Source organism: Morone saxatilis, unplaced genomic scaffold, assembly GCF_004916995.1.
Source record: "Morone saxatilis isolate NCDOM2014 unplaced genomic scaffold, NCSU_SB_2.0 Contig24, whole genome shotgun sequence".
NCBI classification, from domain to species: Eukaryota; Metazoa; Chordata; class Actinopteri; family Moronidae; genus Morone; species Morone saxatilis.
Window position 1 is genome coordinate 8,697,678 of NW_023339807.1, and position 23,877 is coordinate 8,721,554.

General features: G+C 39.2%; 1 protein-coding gene across 1 annotated transcript in view; it reads left to right on the plus strand.

Moving 5' to 3' along the window:
* Positions 1–23,877, plus strand: part of LOC118336585 (CUB and sushi domain-containing protein 3-like) — a 219,214-nt gene that overhangs the window by 119,933 nt on the left and 75,404 nt on the right. The window contains exons 32-37 of the mRNA XM_035673258.1: positions 6,804–6,917; positions 7,538–7,633; positions 7,984–8,187; positions 13,147–13,271; positions 13,468–13,564; positions 14,861–14,965. Coding sequence (XP_035529151.1) covers positions 6,804–6,917; positions 7,538–7,633; positions 7,984–8,187; positions 13,147–13,271; positions 13,468–13,564; positions 14,861–14,965 — 741 coding nt within the window. The remainder of the gene's footprint in view (positions 1–6,803; positions 6,918–7,537; positions 7,634–7,983; positions 8,188–13,146; positions 13,272–13,467; positions 13,565–14,860; positions 14,966–23,877) is intronic.

The window sequence follows — 23,877 nt, forward strand, 5'->3', positions numbered from 1 at the left end:
AAAAAATATTTTACCAGAAAGAGTAAAGTCATTCTCAGTGTATTTGTTTGACTGCTTGAGAGAACCACATGCAAGGCAACCGTGATAATCTCTGGGCCCCCATACCTGTGACTAGAGGTAATACTCCTGTTAAACATAACCTAAAGGCAGTCACGTTGGTTTGTTCAGGTGAAATAAAAAGATTAGTGATATAGGCATTACAGACTTCAAAAATGACAGCAATCCTACATATCTAAGCATTTATGTTGCTGCTAAGAGAGACATACATTCACATATGCTGTTAAGCATTTCTACATAATGAACGTCACTATTTTTTGCACAGAAATCTTTTTGTACTCCTCAATTAGACCTAAGAGATATAACTAAACGGTATTTCTGTGTTGCAACCAGTGTACGTATAAGCAAGATAACATACAAGAGGATCTCAACCTAGCATTATGGAAGTCTTTTTTCCTGGGCTGGAATACATTACTTTTATGCTAATCCATCAACTGCACACAACACACAAGTGATCCAGGGGGCATGCTCATTCATTCTGTAGAAGAAAGATCAAATAGCAGAGGGAGGAGAGAAGGAGACTGAAAGAGCCTTTCTAAGATTATGACGTTTTTCTTCCCTGCAATATTGTAATGATCCTATCTGCAGCACATGCCCTTGTTTTTGACAAGGAAAGGACTCCATCCCAAAAGCCAAGATGATAAAGACACCAGATGAAAGCTGAGAAGTGCAGGCAAAAAAAAAGCCTCTTCTGCTCTTGTTTTCACTTTATAAGGGAATCTCTTCAAATTGGCAGCCAGATATAAATCTGGCCATAATATGGACAATCAGTCATTCTTTTCCCAAATTACCATTGATATGCCTGGGAACAGCAAAACCTCCCTATAAACAGTTCAGTCCAAACTTCCTGCAGCTGTAAAAGTGCTGTCATAAATGTCTTAATATTTGAAACTATTTTCTGCATGTAACTGGGGGACACTGTATTTATTCCAGTCTTGGTTTATATATGGTAGGATGGCTGAGCATACGCACTCTTTTACAACAATACGCTGTTAATAGTTACAATAAAATGACAGAAACAAGAAACAGGAAAATATAAGAGACTTTTATTCACCGTAAAATACTTGGCAAATAAAATGTGTTTAGTGAACATTTCTTATGAATAATCATGTCAAATTTAATTGATTGGTAAAACACACTAATTGTAAACTTAGTACTAAAGACAGGATTTAAAATCAATGCAAAGAAATTGGAGTACACTCTCTGAACAGTTGAATCATCTTGCCAGCGACACACGGTACAGGTAGTTTGTTGTGTCATGGGGTGGAGATGTTTTCTTTGCACACGTTACTCCCCATTATATCATCTGAGCACCATTCAGACACCACAACATACTTAAACATATTTACTGACCAGGTGCATCCATTTGTTGCTACAGTCTACAGTCTACACCTTTTCAAATGGATACTTTAAACAAGCCCAGTCACAAAGCTCTCATCATCCCAAAATGGTTCCTGGAACATGACAGTGATCTTAATTTACTCCATTTCCGTGCACTTTCTCCAGATCACAGCCCAATAGAGCACTTTTGAGATATGTGATGGCGAGGGATTTTCACAGTGTGAATGGGCTGGCAAATGTCTGCAGGAACTGTGTGTATTGAGTCAGAATGAACGAAGAAGTGGGAACCATCAGTTTGTTGAATCTGTGCCTGAAAGAATTAAGGCTGTTTTGAAGCAGAAATCTCTTATGCAACTCTAGCTAGGTGTGTAATATAAAGTGATTTTTAAAGTGTTTTTGACTGTGCTCTTCCTACAATGCCTTCTGTAAATTACTCTACGGTGTGACTACTAAGACTTGATTGCTTTAATCAGATGATTAATTTAAACAATCACCTGAATCCATTAATATCTGTCATAAATCACCAAGGATAGTAGAAAAAGAATCACAGCCTCTTGTCAGATTTTTCAAAATGATTGCTTTCAAACGGAAATAAAATTAGATTAGATCACATGACAGTGGGATCAAGCTGTAATTGTAATTTTTTTTGCATTATTTAAGCCCAGCAGGCATAGTGGTATGAGATACAGGAAAGCACAGAAATCATGATCTAATTCCCAAAGAGGTAAGCGATTAAAGCAGCTTAACTGCTTTAGGATAATTCAAGGTGAAGATGCAGGCATGAAAATGTTGTCCATTGTCCAAGTGCATTGTGTTACACTACCATGACTAGGCCTAGAGGACAAAAGATTCATCATAGTCTTGCATAAATTAGGTACAAGATTACAGTGATTTATTGACTTAATATCTGGACGTGATTACAGCAAAGGAGCAGATTGGAGTCATGCATGGCTGGCTTTGGATTAGAGGCATAAATGAGCGACACTGTACTTGTGAGACTGTGTATACATGTGCTTGTGTTTGAGTTTGTGTGTGTGTGCGCCACAAAGCAGGGGAGTGCAGCCTATTCAACATAACACAGTGTTGGTATGCTAATACCACAGCATTGAGCTGTCCCTAAGGGTAAAATCATCTCTTATTCAGACTCTGGTTTAGCCATAGGCATTCTCACTACTCAACAGATAAAGAAACAGGTCTGCCTGTGTTGCTCTGTGTGAGTACACCTGTTTGTGTGTATACATGTCTGCGCATGCATTTGCTTTTTTTTTTTTTTTTGCTATGTCAGAGATCTTTGGATGTCATTTTTCTCTAAGTAAATAAGGAACCCTTTTTATAGAAACAGAAACTGTTATACATACCACCATTTTTCCTCCATCTCACTCACTCCATGTCTTAAGTACTGTCATTTGGTAGGTCACTAGGTGGTCAGTTCAAACCACAATCTCTTGGAAAATACAGTGCAGCATTGCCTCTAGTGGTGTTTAGGGGGTTTTGTTTTTTACTGCTGTCTCTTACTGTGTCTTTTTTAGTTACGTGGCGGGTATAACGGTTTTACAGTGCTGTACTGTGAGACTACATGCCAGAGGAGATCCGTACAGCTACAAAGTGAAGACGACAGGATGCTCCTCCATAATTCATAGCCAGAAGGACAAACATATGCTGCCATTTTTTTACCTTTAGCAATTGCCTCCGTTACCAGTGTTTTTTTTTTACACCTTTTCAGGTGGGTCTTTTGTGTATTTTGCCTTGAGGTATGTGGATGTAACAAACACATTAGTGGAAGCTACTACTGGCCAAAAGCAGCCTTCCTTTTCATTTAGCAGTGTGAAGTACCATTTTGAAACCATGTTTTTTCAGACACTGACTTGTCAATCACAAGGTAGCCAAAGCATGTCCGGCTTTATTGTCTGTTTTACATTTACTCTAAATGTTACCATAATTAACTAAATGAACATCATGCTGCATAGAAGAAGACTTGAAACTAGGAATTGAGACCATAAACTCATGAGGACACTGTTTACTGAGGTAATAAATCAAGTGATAAGTAGGGTAATAAAAAAATCCATAAGGCTCCATACTTTATTTTTATTTTTGCAGCCAATGGAGCTGCCCCCTGCTGTTGGTTACCTGGAATACATGTTTAAGACACTTCCACATTGGCTTCACTTCACAGAGCTGGAAGCTCTGTCCATTATATACACTGTCAATACATGTGACTCACATGTTTCTATCTCTTGATAGTCATATTGACATCATGTAAGCAACATTACACCTTTTACTACAGTTTCAATGTCTATGTCTGTATCTGTTCTTTTTAACTCAACACTTCCTGTAACTGGCCATTACTAAAGGCAAACTCAAAATAGAAAGATAGGGCTGGCAGTAGCAGCATTGTCTGTGTGTACGCCATAGGCATGCGGTCCACAGTGGTTCACACACAGGTAGAGGTAGGCAGCGTGGCCTGGGCGTTAGAGCAGCCACTTTCAGTAGTTTAAACTTGCTACTTAATTTTCGTGACACATTTAACTCAGCTGTGTTTACAGCAGCTTCTACAAAGATAGTTAATTGTTTAGCTGAGAGAGCTCATAAGTGGACATTTGTTTTTTTTATTTACAAAACTGATAAAGAATCAAGATTATTTTCCAAGATTAATGTTTGATGAAGCCACACATAATTTAGTATTTAAGCCAGCATCAGTTAACCAACACCCCCATTGGCGTTGATTGATGACAGATATTACTTGACGGAAAAATGGCACGGATGCTGATGTGTTCAGCCCCATGGTATGTACCAAAAAATAAAGTTATTGTATTAGTCGACCATTTTCACCAGGGTGAAAGATAGTGAGAGCGAGAGGCAGAACAGAGAGATAGAGAGGAAGAAAGAGAAGTTATTAAAGCATATGTAGCTTTGACAAGATGCCTTCGCACCAGAGGGCAAGATTAAAGCTTTAATTTTAGCATTGGTAATGTACACACATACATTACTTTTATGCACACTGACATGCACAAGTGCACAAAAACAAAAACGCATGTTATCACAGAAGTAGTGATCTAGTCAGCCATGTATATTGATTTGGTTGAAAAAAGATCAGATTATTTCCAAGGTTGTGTACACATTGATATAATCAGGAATGCTTAATTGGAAATATTCATGCAGGACATTATTTAAATAATTCTCAGTTCATTATCATAAGTTCTCAGTAGTTTCCCTCACTGCTTTTTACTGAAGATAAGATTTAATTATTACTTTTGTGATAAACACTGATGTTCTCATGTGACCTGTCATTAAGTAAAGGCTATTTAATTAAATTAAAGGTCAGCCTCTACAAAGACACCATACAGATGCCCTCTCCATGCACTTCACACAGCGTGACACTAGATCAGCTTTAGTGCCTTTTCTAGTAACCTGCAGAGTGATCTCATATTTAGTACTATTAAATAATCTTCTTGTCTGCTACAGCATGCATATCTGCTCTGTGAATCACTTGTCCTGTGTTTTACTTTGAAAATAAATCCAAAAGGGAGAAATTTGTATTTTATGTTAATTCGTCAAAATATTGTTACTTCTCTGTCTACATAGATGGAAAACTTGTTTCCATGCAATCAAATTACTTTATTTCATAATTCTTATCTAACTGACAAACATGAAGCCCACGTGTCTTTAGCTGTTACCTTAGCTGTTGAACGAGTGATCAAACAAACATTCCCCTGGGAAAAGTGCACTGCTAACAGTATGAACACGTACCTGCAAATGTCCGTCACGTCGGTCCGTGTAGATGCTGCTGTTGTTCTTACTCTTCAGTACCACTAACAACATGCAAGCTACAGCACAGGTTTGTTTACTTTTTTCTCAACCTCCATCTGGTGCTCAGCCTGCCTGCTGCTATCAATCAAACACAGACACGCCCTTCAGTGGCTGAGGGGGAAAGGAGCATTTCTAATATTTTCCCAAAGACCTGTTTTTCTTTTTGATAATATACATTTTAATTTAAACAACAGCAAAAAAGGGATTACTCATTTGCCATTATGCATCATCTGGCAGACTTTTGCTCCTCTTGATCCGACTGTCTGTGGAGGCAGGCATACAAAATATACAGAATTACAATATATAATACAAACAGCCTTAGAGTTGGCCAGATGACACAAATAAGCTCATGCTACTCACATTGTAATTATACAAAGCTGAAAATCAGCAAATCTTCCCTTGAAGTACCACACTGTTATGTGAAGGTTATTCTCCACATGTTAAATGCCATGGCAAAGCAATGAGAGTTATTCAGTTCAATGGAATACCTTATTATTGGTTGTTAAGAAAATGTCACATACTGTAAAAGTTTACTGTAGGTGAGCAGATACTGCTTTGCTTGAGGAAATAGTGGCCTATAAAAAGTTACGGTCCAGGAAGCATATTGCACCCAAAGTTATCTTTATTGTATTGCAGCTGTTAACGCTGTACTGCACATTGGTATATTTTCTTTACATTGAAGTGAAATGAATTGTTATTTTGAAAACTAGACAAGCACAAAGCCCAACTAGGAACGTGTGTACATATTAAGTATATGGCTGATTTCCAGCTCAATACAGCAAAATAGCAGTGCTGGGTGAAATAGGTACATCTTAATGAAATAGCTTTACTTAAGGGGTTTATAAAATCAAAACAAAAATTAATGTTTTGTTTAATAAAAGAAACCTAATGTGTATCATGCTACTAGTGAAAAACTAGTGAACTTAAAGGGTGCATGTGCCAAATTTTACATTTGTAACAAAATTATCTCAAATATAGAATGGTAATAGATGTAGATATTGGTTATTTCGTAGCAGGAGTGGTTGAATTAAGTATGTGTAGTCAAAGTGTTAACCACACTAGGTCAACATTAAGAATTTAATGAAGAATTGTGATTCCCCTTGGCATGTGAAAAAGCTAGTTCAGTACAGTCTGGACGGACTACTTTTCTACACTGCATTCCCTCACATTGTCTACACAGTGACCCTGAGTGAGCAAGTGATGTGTCAGCAGTGCTTTTGAGTGGATTGGTTACTCCATTTTGTCCATAAATCATATTTTAAAGAGTATTATGGCTAATTGCTTGGCTAGAAATCCATGTCCATGGTACCCATCTGGGGAGAGACATGTAAATTTGATTGGATACATGACAAGCAAAAGGGAGTATTTTAGTCAAAACAACATTAACCTCTGTGTTACTTGTTCAAGGGGTCAGCAGCAGCAGCCAGGCTCTTGAAAGATTGAAAAGCTATAATAATTTTAATTCTCAGCAGCTTACCTGATAATTGCCTCCACGGGACAGTAAAAACCTCAGTGAACGGGCTGAATGTTGACATACAGTTTATGATCCACCATCATGTTTTGATGTGCTTGTATGCTCTTTCTTGTTTTCTTTGCAGTGCTGTTTGGTCAGTTTGTGGTATTCCAGACTTTGACCAGTGATGTGGTCGAGATCTATGATGGATCCTCCACCGATTTAGCCCTTCTCTCCTCCATATATGGATCACACTCAGGTAAAAAACACAACTCTGCAGACCTATCTTATTTTATTTATGCTCCATGCTCATTGTTGTTATAGGTAGTTCTGCACAGCATTTTGCACTGCGGGAAGACAGCACATCAATCTCTCAGTTAAATTCGAATCAAAAAACACTTTTTCCCTAAGAAATTAAAACTCTAAAACCCTAGCATCCTTTTATGCTGCCAAGATTGAATATGCTTTCCCTTCTTACATTTCTGTAATGATGATATAATGAAACACAATAATGATACATAATACATTATGATTACAATTGAATAAACTCCTGAGATCTCAATTAAAATAACAAAAGCAAACCAGTTGCTGTAAATTGTTATCACACTCTACTTGATTAGACCGTGACACAATGTAAAAACATACAAATTAATCAGATCTGGGATATCCAACTACAACACTGAGGATATACTGTAGATCAGATTAGAGTGTAAATTTAAATCACACTGAAAAATTGCAACAAATGACACAAGACACAGTAAGGAAGGTAGCACATGTTCATAATTGGTCAGTTATTTACTTTATTTGTATATTTGTGAATGTGTGTAAACACCATCTCCTAAAAGCGTTTATAATGTCTCCTTTGATTTTGCAATTTAGGTGAGACACTCCCTTTGAGTTCAGGAAACAAGATAACACTCAAGTTTACCACAAATGGAACAGAAACAGCCAAAGGATTTCATTTTGTTTACCAAGGTAAGACTGCTTTTTCTGTTACGTTTCCAGAATTTTGATGTAGATTCTGATTTGGTGCATTGAGTGCGTTTGCTTGTCTTGCACTCGTCACATAAAGGGCTGTTCAGCAGAGTGCCATTGGCTGTGGCTGGGCATGGCTGATGTGGAGTCAAACAGCCTGTCCTGGCACAGCAGACGAGAGTGACTAATGACATGCGAAGAGATCCACAAGGGCTTTACAATTTCTCTCTGCCTCCTTTGTCTTGCCATCTCTCCTTCTCCCTGTTGTCTTTCTGCCTACCACACCCACCATCACTCTTTGTCTTTGTCCTTTTTCCTCTCATGCTTGCTTCCTCCCCTCTTATCCCCAGCTGTCCCCCGGACAAGCGCCATTCAGTGTAACTCGGTCCCTGAGCCCCGGTTTGGGAAGCGGATAGGGAACGACTTTGGCATCGGTATGGCGGTACTGTTTGAATGCAATCCAGGCTACACGCTGCACGGCTCCACTGCCATCAGGTGTGAGGCCGTGCCCAATGCCCTGGCCCAGTGGAACGGCACTGTGCCCACATGTGTTGGTAAGCGTCCTCATCCTCCAACCCTCTTCTCCTCAACTGCATACGCACACATACACACACACACACACACACACATACACAGATCCAAAAAGATGGAGCAGGTGCACAAAAATGGTCGGTGTCTGTTTTTTCTAGTCATTACTTATCCTAATGTGTGACACCCATTGCAAAGCATCCGCCTATCTCTGGTCTTGATAGTTCAGACAGAACTATCAGACAGGAAGAAAGAGGCAAGGACAAAAACAAAAACAAACTGTCACATAAATTTTCTACCCAGACAGGGGATTTTAGTTCCTGTGCCTTGCCAGACTTAATGGGAAAATAAATAGCAGTGTAAAGTGAATATGTTCAACACAACACACACTTTGGCTAACTTTTTGTATGTAGCCCACATCTCTAATGCACTACATACACTCCAACTCTCAAAGTTTACTATCTAATGCAATTCAATATAGCAGACTTACAATAGAAGTTGTTTTTAATATACCCTCATCCCATATGTAAATGGAGGTGGACAAAACGTTACACCAAAATGATTTACGGATATGATAAGACATTATAAGTCGCAATAAAGGTATTCTCTCATGATGCATTATGCAGGCATCAGAATGATAGATAATGCATTTGAGTTACCAGTTTATCATGTACACAGGACAATCTAATAACTAGTTTTATTGCTATTCCCTTAAACACACAAAAAAACACACAAAAAAACACAATTCATGAATATAAAAAAAATATATCTTGCCAGACAAACCCAAAACCAGTTTGATCTATATATTCCCTGGCAGGCACAAAAAAACATGATTGAGAGAAATAAATCAAAAACTGAGATATCTGTATTCTTTGTTTCACATAAAAGACAGATAGACAGAAACCAGAAACCAGAAATTAAATACATGAAAATACAAGGAACATATACACTCTCACAAAGACACCCACATGTCTACCTTGGTAAGATAAAGAACTACAGATGAAGTTGGGAGAAATCTATTGAAGTCAGCCAGCAAATAGTCCCAGCCGGTAAGTGTGGGAGATTTCAAGCCAGGGTTCATTCGAGTTTACTGCCAAGTGGTAAGGGAATAGCTGTAGCACGCGCAGTTCCATTTAAACACAGTGATTTTTATCTGGAGATTGAATCTGGCTGCAGCATCTCCCCCGGCAGTGTACTCGTCCAGAATAATGGATATTGTTTCATGGAAGCTTCAACGAAAAAACTAGGCTCAATTACTCAAGGCCTGTTTATGGGACATGACGGTATCAGACGCCGTTCTCCTGTGAGGTACCTGTGTTTCAGAAGATACATTTCCAGCTCCTTGTCCAGCTGTGATTGACCTAGCTCGTCATGCAACCCTTGTTTTGCTTTCGATTTCACAAATACAAAGCTGCTGAATTCAGGCTTTGCTGTTGAGTTGCACCAGCACAACATTCTATCGTGATTTAATTAGCCTCGCCTGAATGGATGCATAATGTTTGGGTGGCCTTTTTATGAAATTTTATGGAAAATAGTTGACTTGAATAAATAGTTGCTTTTGTTTGTTTCCAGATGGAGTGTGCTTATGTCCCCATTATATTGTGGAAATGAAGGGTATTTTACAGGTTACAATAAAAGTAAGTAAAGGTAAATATTGATAGAGAGAGGAACCTTTTTATGTGGTTTGTTCCCTGCGCAACTCAAGGTAGCTGAATCTCACACACAGACTAAATCATTTCTGATTGTAGGTAATCATGACTGCCTAATATTACATAAGCTCACAGATTGTCATGATCCAGTATGCCCATGAAATTCACAGTTGGCTTACACACTTTTTCAAAGGTGTCAACAAGTAAACAGTGTTGCACTATGCTTGTTTTCAAAAATCAAACAGCCTCCAGAGACCAATTATAGTGTGTCAGTCTGGGGGGGGTGTGGTTAGGCCAGGCCAGAGTTCCTCTCTGGAGCAGGATAAGCTGCTCTTGAAGCCATGCTGCTTCTGGGAGTTTCTGTAATGAAAGTGGGCATTACTGCCAGTGTTTTTAAGAACTTACTTAAGCAATACAAATTCTAAAGCAACATTTTTTCATTTAAATTAAAAAAGACAAATCCCATCACTCACCCCTTCTAAACATTATTACCACAAACAAAAGCTGCTTTTATTTTATTAATAGTATTTTGTCATTATACTGTGATGTTTTTTCTCACCATAAAGTATTATTTATAATGACTTAGACCTACTGGCTAATATCGGCCATTTCCTTTAGCCTCCAAAAACACCATTTTGCATTTTGGATGGGAGCAGTAACCTTTTCCTCACATTCAGTTGCAATTAAATTGTCCTGCCCAGTTCTAGGAGAGCTGCGTTTGTCATCGCTGTCTTTCTTGAAGCAAACCAACCTTGAAAGATTGGCAGGGATTGGACATTTGGCGCTTAATTATTCTAAGAAAGCTTTAAGTTTGCATTTAGAGTGAAGACTCAAACTCTACTGCTTATAATAAAGAGAAAGGTAAGATAAAAGTGACATTAGAGGATATGATTGCTGTATATAGTTAACATGTTGACATACTGTGGCAGAGTATCAGAGAGTTGACAAAGCGTAGTAAAGTAGTGAAACGCCTATGTGTGAACCGCACACATGTGCCGATGATATTGATTGATTGATATCTTGATTAAAACACTTTTAATTAAAAGTTGCTGTGATTTCCCTGCATATCAGATGGTGCTAAATGGTGTCTCATAATGTGTGTAGTCCCACACCTGTCTACCTGTGGTAACTCTGACATATGAGCCTGCCACTGATTGAGATGGGTGCGAAGCATTCATGCTTTTATGAGCGTCATGATTTCTAATCTTGCTCGACCAATTTCATTAACTGACAGCTCAGGAGACTCAAAGGAGCTGTTAAATTAAACTGAAATACTGGGTCTTCTTTGGGTTTGTTGCTTGTTGTCAAGATCCTGGTCTCATGCATGAATTTAAGCCCTATAAACAGGAACAAAACTTAACAGCCCTTTATTTCGTTATTGTTAAAATGGTTCAATTATTATTCCTCAGACCTTTATTCCAGCATTGTTTTTGCACTTAATTTTATATAAAAGGGATCCAGCAGGGAATGATTAGACACGAAGGTTACTGACAGTGACCGTTAACCAATGTCCACAGTATATGACATTCTGACTACAGTACTCTAGATTTAATTGGCTTTGACAGTCATTTGCACAACAGAACTCAAAAGAATTACACAAGCTGTTCTCCTTCCGTTTTGATGAAGAGTTAATCTGTTTCAGTTCTCTGCATGTGAAATGCATTAGTGGAAGATGACATTATACTGTGGCAGACAGTATCAAAGTGTGATTGTTCCACTGCGTGATTGCTGTGAGGTACAGTATAGAAGTAATTTTCTCTAATGTGTCACTCGGAGTGAAAGAAACAGAGTAGCCACTTTGGTATGGTTTTCCAATCATGTGTAGGAGGCTGGAAATCACCTGTAAAATATTGATAAGCTTGAAATTGTGGCAAGATGACAGCTGAAAATGTGTTTTTCTTTTCTTTTTCTGTCATCCATTTTTTCCTTTGTGACAAGTAGCGTATTTTCTTTTTCTCTGGTTTTCTGCGTCTCCCCTTGTCTTTCACATCGAAACCTCCAGTGGCTGATGGATATCGAAAACAGTGATTATCATTGACCAGTACAGGGTAAAGCCTTGTCCTTGACAAATAGCATCTGTTTCTTCATTGTGAGAACACATTGTACTACTCTGCTGAACAGCTGAAGGACCCCCTCCGCCTTGAGTGACAGCCTTGCTCATGGTTCTATAGGAAAACTGTTACATAAAAATCCTAGGTAACCTTGAATAGCACATGACTGATGAACCAATTACTTGTTTGGATGTAAAAGAAGTTAGAAAGTCCATTGTTTCTCTAACCTGCAGTTCAGTCTCAAGGAAAAAAATTTCTGCATCAGGAGTGAAGGGTGAGAGGAGTTGGTGCATTTTAGTTACATATACGGCTTCTTTTTTTAGTGTACAGTATCTGCCATTAATGTTGAAATACATGTGATGGCTTAAATGATGTCTGACAAACACATTCCAGCTGGTGACAGCAGAACAATGGATCTCAGCAGAGCAAAGACAATGAAAACGCAAACACAGTTTTGCGTGAGACTTCTCTTCTTGGAATAGCAAAAATATTTCTGAGCAAACTCTCATCGGCCTAATTGGTCATGCTTGTTTCTGTAAGCCAAAATAACTATACTTACAATAGGTAGGAAATGCATTTTGTTCTGAGTTTTGTTATGTGTAATAATCTAGATTATGCTCTGCAAGGTTGGGTTACCACAATCCTTAATGGACAAAAAGTGGAGCCAAACACTGTGTAGAATGTAGCTGGCCAGATTCAAGGCCAAATGGCACCCAACTGAAAACCAATAAAGAAATTGAAGCTGTTATTGCCCTTTTTTCATTTTGATTTTTACTCATGCTCAAATATATCACCATGCCTGACAATGTCAGCACAACCTGGCCAGTGACTCCAATTCAGAATTCATCTGAGAGCTGGGAGGCTTGATAAATATGTTAGTTGTGGCACTGGTAGGAAACAAGATGTGCTTTGAGAGGAATAGCATTCACAAGTGAAAAATGTGATTTGTGCGACCTGCAAGAGTATTTATTACACATCAGGGTTCACCAGAGAGGTGAGTGTGCGCTGCCATGCAAAGCTCCACTGAGTATTGAAATGACAATGAAATAGTTCAAAACTGTCATAAAATAAAGCTTATTTGCTTTATATAGCGCCAGTAGAAACCGTCATTATCATGTGTGGCTTTAACATGAAACTCTCCTTGAGTCCACTGTTTGCTACTTCCCCACTGTGACCTCCTACCCACTCCTGGCTCTGCAGGTGTGTGCAGACCTTAACTTCGTGAGAGACTCTTTCTCACTCTTTTTTTCTCTCTCTCTTTCTCAATCTCTTGCCCTTTGTCTAGTTCCCTGTGGTGGCGTGTTAACTGACCGCAGAGGCACTATCCTCTCTCCTGGATACCCAGAGCCGTACGCCAACTATTTGAACTGTGCCTGGAAAATCTCTGTTCCCGAGGGAGCCGGCATCCAAGTGAGAGGACACAGATGCAGATCGTGTTTGATGAGAGATTAAAATATTTTTTGAGTGGATTTGTTTTATATACCTGGTCTTATTATTAAACAGCTAGCCATTTTGCTACTCATTTGGACATTTTTTTCCTATTTTCTGCATTTGTGTATTTTTCCTGCTCTCTTTTAGGTTCATGTAAGGTATATTTCTCTTTCAGATTCAAGTTGTGACCTTCACCACAGAACACAACTGGGACTCGCTGGATTTTTTTGACGGGGTTGATGGCAATGCTCCAAGGCTTGGTAGCTACTCAGGTAAAACTGATACAACTCAATTTTAGTTGTTAGATCCCTCTTGAATTTCAATCAGACGTCACAGGGCCCCAGCAGCAGACAGATGTGGTGATGGAGCTGATGACATTTGGCATGCCCTTAAAAAAATCAAAGAAGAAAAACTATCCTTCGCACAATATTCCTGTCTCTGCATTAGAGATCTTCATAATGTAGTTCCTGTTTCAGTCTGGAATTTTACAAATTTAGTTTTGCCTTAGGGCTCACACTAATGAAAATGGTGCTCTTGCCTCATGGTAACCTACAAGAAACAGGTCATCACATCATTTTAGGTGCTGAATCCCAGTACTAGGGACTGGTCTAGCATGATGACTTCTGCCTCTGTATCCGCTATCAGTATTATGAGACCAAGTGGTGGATATCTCATTTGGGAGCAAAACTCTTTACATATTGTAAGAGCACCACAGTACAGCTCTCACTGTGCCGGGCAGCATGTGGTATGAAAAGGCTAAGGCATTTTAAATGGCTAGCAATAATTTTTTTATCTTGGGCTAAACTGATGAAGGTGATGAATATATGTAAAAATGCAAATGCAGAAGACATACGCCTGGGATAGAGAAAATGATCCCATATCCCTCACTGTTGCTATACATACAGAATATTTAGTAGTGCAAATTCAGTTAGCATTGTAGACCATGCTTGAGTTCATACGTCTGACTGATAGTCCAAAGGAAGTTTGCTAAACATGATTTAAGCCTTAGAATGTCTAACAAAAGCAGCACGCGTGATCCACGTAGTTGATATGTGTAGTTGATATTGTTGACATTGAGACATTAGTAAATAGTTATTTATAGTTATCATGTTACTGTCTCCTCCAGAGGTAGATTATTGGACGGCACAAAATATATCTACTGCCTTTTTTGAATGTTTAGACTTGCCCTTTATTTGTTATTTTATTTATTTATGTGAGTGGTTGTCGGTGATTTATTGTATTATGAAAGGCACTTTGTAATTTAGTTTTACACCATAACTTAATTTGTACCTGCTGATATACTTCCCATTTAAGAAGGTTATGGAGGTGAAATAGCTGCATGCTGAAAGTCAGTGTCTTATCACAATTCGTCTGTTTTAAAATAAAAGACGTGGAATTCAGAGTAAGATTTAACAGAACTACAGGAGCATTATTACTGTATCCAAATGATTGTCTTTCCTTTACATATAACTGAGGTTCAATATATGTTCCAGTGTTATACATGTCCACATGTTTTTGGTGAGCTTAAATCTGGAATAATGTACTAGACATGGTCTTCTACAACACAGGTTCAACGATTCCCCAACTACTGAACAGCACTTCCAACAACCTGTACTTGACCTTCCAGTCGGACATCAGTGTATCTGCTGCTGGCTTCCACTTGGAGTACACAGGTATGAGGAGAGACGGCTTGTCACTTTGACTGTTGTCAGTATGTTTCTATGTGTCCATCTGCCAACAGCTTCCAGGTGCTGCACAGGGGTATAAAAATATGAGGGACAGCTGTCCCAAATGTGGCACAGTTGGACATAGAAAGAAAGAGCGTGAGGGAGAGAATGAGTGGGCAAGTTTTTTTCTTCTTCTGTATCTCTTCTAATTTTCAGTCTTTGTATCTGCTTTTCTGGCTTGGTATTCCCCAGTGGTGTCTTCCCATTGCTTCAAGATACTGGACCCACATCCTTTTTCATTTAGGTACTAAATATGCTCATCTCTCAGTGGGTTTTTCACTTAGGGGCATATTTGCTACGGAGCATGCTAAACATTTACCTTGCACTAAAATTTAAGGAGTGTGGCTGGCCCCAGTGGAGCAACTGATTTACTAATTCCCCTTCAAAAATGGTGCAAATGAAAATAGGGGTGCTAATCTGTAGGTGATTCATGGAGCTCTTCTGCACATATTTAATAATACAGTCCACTGTGACCGATTCCCCCACTGTTATTTACATCTCAGGCACTTTCCCTTTGTCTCTTTTAATGTCAGGGTAATTTTCCTCTTTTTTTGGCCTTTCTAAGGTTAGATGGATTTTAAGTTGGTACTTTCTCTGTTTCCTCCTCCCATTTGTCTTTCCCTTAGTTTGTTACTTACCACTCACCCACACATTAAAGTAATTTTCTTTCTAAAATGTCTGGCTATGGGAGACCGTTGTTACTCATTTTCAGTAAAGTACATCAAGGGCGGTGAAAACAGCACAACCACAGGCAAAGTAAGAGTGGAGTAGACATGAACTCGATAATGACACAGTAAAATGGGAGGATGTGAATGGCACAAAGGCAGAAAGAAAGGCTGTGTTAAGAGCGCAGCTAACAACTTTGAGATCCAATGCACCAAGCAACTTAAGAATAACCTGTTTCAGTAAAAACAGTTCTCACACAATCTAACAGTCAGTTCCCACAAATGTGTTGCAAAACAAAAGAAGCATGAAAAAACATTGCTGTCACTGAATCTGTCCTCGCTGTCAGTCGTGTCAGTCCGCGAGCATCATACCACTGTTGAGAACAACTTCACAGTCATGTCTCTTGCAGTCAGTGCTTCGTTTCCACAACACCCTCCACTTGCTCAGAACCACTCCGTAGCTGTGTCTCTCTGTGGGATCTTTCCTTTCTGCACTAACCCCCTCCCCCCACCACCACCACCACCACCTACTGCTGAGAATCACTTCAGTGTCATGTTTAGCAGTCAGCTCTTTCCACTATGTCTGTCTTACACTTTGCCACTGCTGACCTGGTAAAATGCATTCCCTGATGCTTTGTGTAAACCAGGCTCCAGCCCAATTCCTTTATGCTTTTCCTGTTGCTATCCAAATTTGTTAGCTGGCCTGCCATATGGTTCTACTGACTGCCTATTGGCAAACATTTGTGTAGGTGCGATCAAGCCATGTTCTTCTCTATTGAACTACAAGTATTTTTTGTTTGGTATATGCTGTAGACTAGAACATCAAAAAATGGTAAACAACACACAGAGTTCAGATTCTGATTTATTTGGTAAAATTACAGCAATCCTACATTATGTCCTCTAGTTGGTTGTATCTTTGTATATTATTTCCAGCCTGTAGTTGGCTTTAATCATCCATTTATTTTTTTAGACACTGCAGTTTTTAGCTACAAATTAATGCTCTAAAAGCTCAGTACAGTGGGAAGAAAAAGGCAAGAGAGATTGGCACTGACCCAGCCAGTCCACCATCTGTTTTAAAATGTTTCTTTTTGGTGATTGTTGCAGTCCATTGAGATCAGTCATAGAAATCCTGTATACCCCTGTCACTACAACTTCTTAGCCAAGCATTTAACCAGCTCTCCTAAGAAAGACAGTATGCTATAGTTGAAAACAAATTTGGAGTGTTCTCACAGGCAATATAGTGCTTTGCATCCCAAATAACGTTCCACACTGGGCTTCAACCGCCGCAGTCTGCAGAGGCCTATATTATTTCCACATGGGCTACCCTCAACGATTGTCACAACAAAATGAATTACTTTTAGACAACTTGGAAAGAGATCCATCCTCTGAATCAGCCCCAAGATCTATCAGTACATTTTTACTACAGATCTAATTTCTGTAACACCACTCAAAGGACACCCTTTATGACACATGGCCACGGCATTTGATAATAAATGCTAAGCATATTCCAGATAATCTTCTTGATAAGTACCTTCACTTGTGTACTTTTCAATTCAATTATCCTATGTATCATGGCTCAACATTCCACAATCATTAAACTAAACTAAGAGCAGAAATTACATGGCCAGTACCTTTACTTCATTATTTTGAACTTGTAATCAAGTTTAGCATGTTCTCGCTGCACCTGCTTGACCATCAGTAAACCATACTGTATGCTAGGCTGCAGGAATGTACACTGCAATTAGGGTGTAAAATGGCTATGCTGTGGTCTTTCTCACTAGTATCATTCAGAATCTACTATGCAACTGATAGACCTCCAATTTTATTCTAGTGCAACGCCACCAAAGGTGTCACTTTCATCTGGACGCAGCTCTCTATATTTGCACAGCTCTGTGGGAGGAGTGGCACAGGTGAAGGCATTTTTATGCACATCAAAGACAGAGTGCAATTTTTGTGCTTTTTTGGTCATGAAAACAATATTTTTCAGTTATTTCTGCCTGCTCAGACCAAATTTTTCAAAAAGCCAAACACCAACAGCAATTTTTTAGTAGGCAGATATTGCCTTGACTTCTTGAAAATCATAAAAAAAAATCTTCTTTCACATGGATGTAAATCTTTTATCCAGTACAGGTAGAAATGCAAACTTAAGTAGTTGTTGAGTCTTTCTAATAATCTTACCAATAATTCACCCACAGCTGATTATATATATATAAGTTCCTTCATATTCAGTTGCTTAAATACTCATCATACTTATATCAGCAACAGTAAAATATGTGTATACCAACTGTGGTGTCTGTTTCATGAATATGTTGCATTTAAGTAGGAACAGGTTCTATAGTGTGTGCATCTTAAGTATTTTAATTGACAGAACACTGTGTCACATAAATCTGACACAACACTGGGATTTCTGACTTTGAGAAGTCACACAGCGAGGTGCAGGTGTGAGCTTTAATGCAAGTTGATCAAAATTAAGACATGTCGCACAGCTCAAGTACATCTTTCTTTTTTCACCAAATGTTTTTAGCTTCCTTGCCTTCATCAGGTTGGGGTCTGAGGCTGTTTACAGATTTCTTACATTGATCAATCATGTTATGAACATCCATAGACCATAGATACCATATGTACACAACCTCTTCAAAAATACTATTCACAAAATATTGTCGCCCTTTGTTGATACATTAATTGCAAGAAAAATAATGACATAATTCAAACTTTCACAATATTCTCTCCTACTACTCCCCCTTTCTTTGACAAACAATTCCCATATATTTCAGGGAAGAGACTGGATGGTACATTTATGTTTCACTATTCTTTGTTTTAGTTCTGAGGTTTTTCCTACATATCCTTTTCTACAAAGATATACAGTGGATATAAAAAGTCTACACACCCCTGTAAAAATGCCAGGTTTTTGTGATGTAAAAAAAAATAGACAAAGATAAATCATGTCCAAACCATTTTCCACCTTTAATGTGCTCTAATGTGACAATTCAATTGAAAAAACAAAACTTACAATAACTACAGATTAACTGGTTGCTAAGTGTACACACCTTACTAATACTTTGTTGAAGACCTTCTTGATTTTATTACAAGGCACTCAGTCTTTTTGGGTAGGAGTCAATTAGCATTAGCACATTTTGACTTTGCAACGTATTTTTCCCACTCTTCTTTACAAAAGCGTCATCTGTCAGATTGGGAGGGAATCGCCTGTGTACAAGCCCTCTTCGATCACCCCACAGATGTTCAATGGGATTCAGATTCTGGGCTCTGGCTGGGCCATTCCAAAATGTTGATTCTTCTTCTGGTGAAGCTTGCTTTTGTTTATTTGGATGTATGCTTTGGGCTCCAGTTGTCGTGTGAAAGGGTGAAATTCCTGAAGGTTTTGTGCAGAATTGACTGATATTTGAAAACTGTTCATTAATTCCTTCACCTTGATTAACGCCCGTTTCTAAGGGTTGAAGAAAAAAGGACTGCCCCCAAAACCCATGAATGCTACCACCATGCGGTTTTCTGTGTGGTTAAGGTCATAGGTATCTATTATGGTGTCTTTGGGTGCTGATGAATGGGATGTGTTATAACTATGTGTAGTGTTGTCTTGTTTTTCCGCCTACAAATTGTAAGTTTCTCGTGAACGACTCATGTGAACTGGCAACCTGTGCTGCGCAGCGGCTTCTGTTATTCATCAGACCAATTATTAGCGTGATTATTACAACAGAAATTAGTCGTTTGTGGGAGACGCCTGTCTTGTTATATTTTGAAAAAATTTGTATACGCCTGCATTGAGGGCCGTTAGGATGTCGGTCTCTGTGCTCGACTCGCTGGTGCTCTCTCAATGCTCAGACAAACAGTTAGTGGTTAGTGTCAAGATTTACATAGTGGAGACTTGGTTTGTCTTGTCATGTGTATCACAGCCTACTTAATGGGCAGTGAATATCCTTGTCATGATCCATGTATCCATCTGTTGTGCTCTAGGCCTTTAGGAAGCCCTCGGCCCTGCAGTATATATCTGTTCTCCATTCTCCTATTTATTCAAATGTTTTGGGAGGTGCATCTCAGTTCATATTTTGTAATGGGTTGACCTTGTGTGTTGTCCAATTTATATCTGTCAATGTATGGATGACTGTACTTTAGCTATCCTGTGGTTCGCGGATGAGTTATATATATCTTAATGCTATGGAATATTTATGTGTGTTGTGGTACCATTTCGCGCTAAGATTGTATTAAGAAAGGACCTGTATAACCTTTCTAACCTCAATGCTTTAAAGATCGCTCTCGCCTCTGATGCTATGGTCGGTAGCTGCGTCTAGCACAGAAACGATTGGCCTTATTTCGCTCTGAGAATCCTGACTGGGGAAGAGAGAATTTTGTTTTTGTGATGGACTGTTTAAGCTGTCATAAAGAGGAAGTATAGTTCTTTCTTACTTATTGGGATATATAGACTTCGCTTTGGCGTTTGTTTTAGAGATTGGTTGTGTTTGATGTAATATCTGTCGGTACCTGATGGCATGAGATATTACCTGAGTTTCACTGATGATGGATCTATTGTTTTGTACACTCTAGGACCCAATCCCAAGATTAGTAAATGTAGCGAGGTGTCTTTGATGGTGCATAAGAATTGCTTTCCCTGTCACGTTCCTGCCCACGAGCTGTGGCAAATTGAGGGCTGGTCCAGGATGGAAAGTGACCTGTTTACGGTGGCGTTGAACTGTAAATTGGAGGTCTATCAGTTTGAATAGTTGTTGCTAGGCATCGTTACCAGCTTATGTAGTTTTTTATTTTTTATTGATGATAGATGGTCTATCTCATCGCATCCTGTAATATTTATTATTTCCGCTTTTGTTTCTTCGCAGTTAGATTTTGTGATCGACGTTGAGACGTGATCAGGTTCATATAATAAAAGGGGTTGGTTACTGGAGATGGGCTTAGACATGGCTTTTCATGCTTGTCTCACTGTAGTACTTAATCACATTTTGATTAAAACCTCGTGTCAGTTTTTAACAAAAGGGGTTGTCGCTAGACTTCTTTTTAAATAAAATGAGTTAATGCGCTACTGTTACTGAGTAGCAATAATAAATTGTACCTGCTGTTTGTGTGTATATTAGTATCACTTTGTTATTTTTGATAATGTGGCATATAGAAGTTATATAGCTTGTATTATGCGTTTTTCAAATTCTAATATACTGCTCCCGTAGGTTTATAGATATGAGATTGTATCAGATTAAAATGTGCGTCAGAATACGCGCTATTCTGTCTTATTCATTGAAGGAAGAGGATATAGGTATGTGATAGAGGGATAGTAGATAATTTGATTATCTGTAGCATGGTGGCAATGTGTCATAAAAAGTTTGTACCTTTTGTATTGGTATGTTATATAGTAATTAGATCTGTGTATACAATGTTTATTCAATATATGAGATGATCCTTGGGGTGATTCAGAAGGGGTTAATGATTGATGTGGTCCTTATTATATGCCTAGTGTGGTAGCTTTCCAATTAATTTATTTCTGGTTTTGATGTTTTGTGAGCTCTCTAGCACACAGAGTGACTTGTGTCGCGGCGGTGGGAGCGGCGTCTCGCAGGTGTGTGGTGACCCAAGGATTTGTTGAAAAAACGCTTATAGGCCTTCTGAGACTGCGGGGTTGTGAAGCACGTGGTGGTGACTCAAGGGCTCTCTCTCTCGGGTCTGCCAAGCTTGGGAGCTTAAAAGCTGTGCTCTGTGAGAACCTTGTGTTTGTTTTTCTAACTGCCCTCAAGTTGCCTTTTATGCCATAAACACGCTGTTTGTTTGTGGAAGGTAGGTGCTCTCCCTCATGGCTTGGCTAAGGAGGGAGGCCTTAGTAAATGTATGGGCTAGGAAGTGCGCTCAAGTGCCCTCTTGGGGAGCCATGGACGCCGTGCTATATACGCTGCGGCTTTTCTCATTGGCAGTGGCTCTCAAATTGAGGACTGCATAGTGGCTAAAAGTTGCGCCTCAAGTGCCATTTTCCTTACTTGGGAAGCATGTCCGGTGGAGCGCCGTTGCTTTAACAGTGCCTGGCCTCTTGCGGAGCCAAACTCGTCTAATCTCTTTGCCTTTTTTTCTTCCACTGTATGGATTCGTCTTATATTGTGTTGGGCCATCTTCAACTTTGTGGTTGCTCAAACTTGACACTGAATGTGCTTAAATTGGGGGAGCAACAAAACACTCAACTGCTCGCGCGCTTTCATAAGTCTACTACACTTATTATTGGCTCTACGAGATGCTGGTGGCTGTTGTAATGTTTAAGGAGGCGCTATCCTCTACTTCACGTCTTGGTGGAGAATCAGCTTAATTTGCAGGGAAGCTAGCCATGTAATGTTTGATGGAGATTATGTGTGGTGGTATTTAACCATAATCCAGAATATGTCAGTATAGCTATGATGTAGATAGGTTTTACTTTTTTCTTGTGGTTTAATAGTCGTTTAGTTCTCCGCACCGCTTTGGATCTCTATACTCAAAAAACACTTGAGGATCTGTGTACTGTTTTCCATATTGTGTTTAGAGAGTTGAAGACTTTGTTTTGTCGATTCGCCCTGCACCTTTGAAGCCAAAATGGGTGTAGTATTTATGCTACTTCATGTAGGCGGTCCGTAGAACATAATTTTGGGCGCAGTTTTCCATAGTTTTGTGTGGTTTCTTTGGGATTGCGCTTGTGGAAGCCTTAAATAGATAGGATCAATTTTGGGTGGAGCCTGGTTAGTATAAACTGATAGTGGGATGATGTGTTATTGTTCCTGTGTTCCTGTGGCTGATTGTGGCAATAGATACGAGTAGCGCGCTGTGGGGTGAAGAGGATGACTGGATATCACTTAATGATGTCCAGAAAGGATTTCTATTTGCTGAGGACCAAAATACGTAGTGTTACACGTTGACGTTTGTGGTGCTTTATGAGTTCTTTTTATTGGCCTCTTGTTAGATCTATATTGCGCAAAACTATTCTCAACAGAACCAGTTTGGATTTCTGGTGCACATATGGTGTTAAATGCACTTTTGAATTACAGGAAATTGGCGCATCTCTGAATTGACATTTTCCTGTGGGGAGACCCAGGCCCTGGGGTGGGTTTATTATCTTAATCATCCATGTAGGTGCTTGTTCGTGTCAGAGTTGGCTATGTTGGAGGAATCCAGGACGCTATTGTTTGTGGAGGCGAAATACCTAGGCGCAGGAAGTCCCAGGTAACAATGGAGTGTGAGTCTGTCTGTGTTGTTGTGGCTTTTAGTGGAAGGGTGTTTGTGGATTCTGAATGGTGTGCATGCTTGGGTGCTATTAGCTGCATATGGTTAGATTATACGTTGGTTGTCTTAAAGTGCTGCTGGCGGATGGCTAACGAATGCCGCGAGGACGTTCCCCTACAGTGGGTAACGTGGGAGGACAGCGACTGGTTTTTTCATGTTTTTTGAACTATTTGTCGCACTTTTTTTTCTCGGTTGTTCGTAGCTTGTGGTCGCGCTGCGCTCTCCTCCTTAGTTCGGAACTGTGCGGTGTTTTGTATGCAGTGGAGGTGATGTGTGCTCTGGTTCTCTTGCAAGTGTTTGTGAGTCTAGGCACTTGGTCCCTCGCTCTGTATCTGTTTTCTGTTCGCATTTTGTGATTCATTCCTCGCGATAAACAGGCTTCAATTTTTATGGAATAGTCAATTAATTGGGATGTTTATTTGTCCTGCTTAATCCTACTGGCTTTACTATTGCATTTGGGGTTGTTGTCAGTCGTTATCTCAAGGTCAATATGTTGTTCTTGCATGATGATGTTTGCTTAATGAAAAGCTCCAGGTTCCCTTTATTACGTTTTGCAGCTTGTAGATGAAGAAGTTTTAATGTGGATGAACTTATTATTAATTTGTTTGTTTTGGTGGCTGTGTTTGTGTCAAGTGACCTGGTATGTAAAATCGTTAGGGGTAGATAAAATTAATCTGAATTAGTCGGAGCCAGGGAATGTACTCTTTTGCAACCTGAATTCAGTTAAAACGTTCATGTCTTGTTTCATTCTTTGTAATTTTGTCAATCAGTTGAAAGGCCATACTTAATAATTGCTATTTAACTGTCAATATTATTGAGTCATTGATACGTGCTGAGTGTATTAATTATGTGGTATGGTGGTATACTTTACCCGGTCACAAACCGTGGACTTCCTCTTATTCATAATTGTGGCTTGAGAAGGGCTACATAAATCTAAGAATC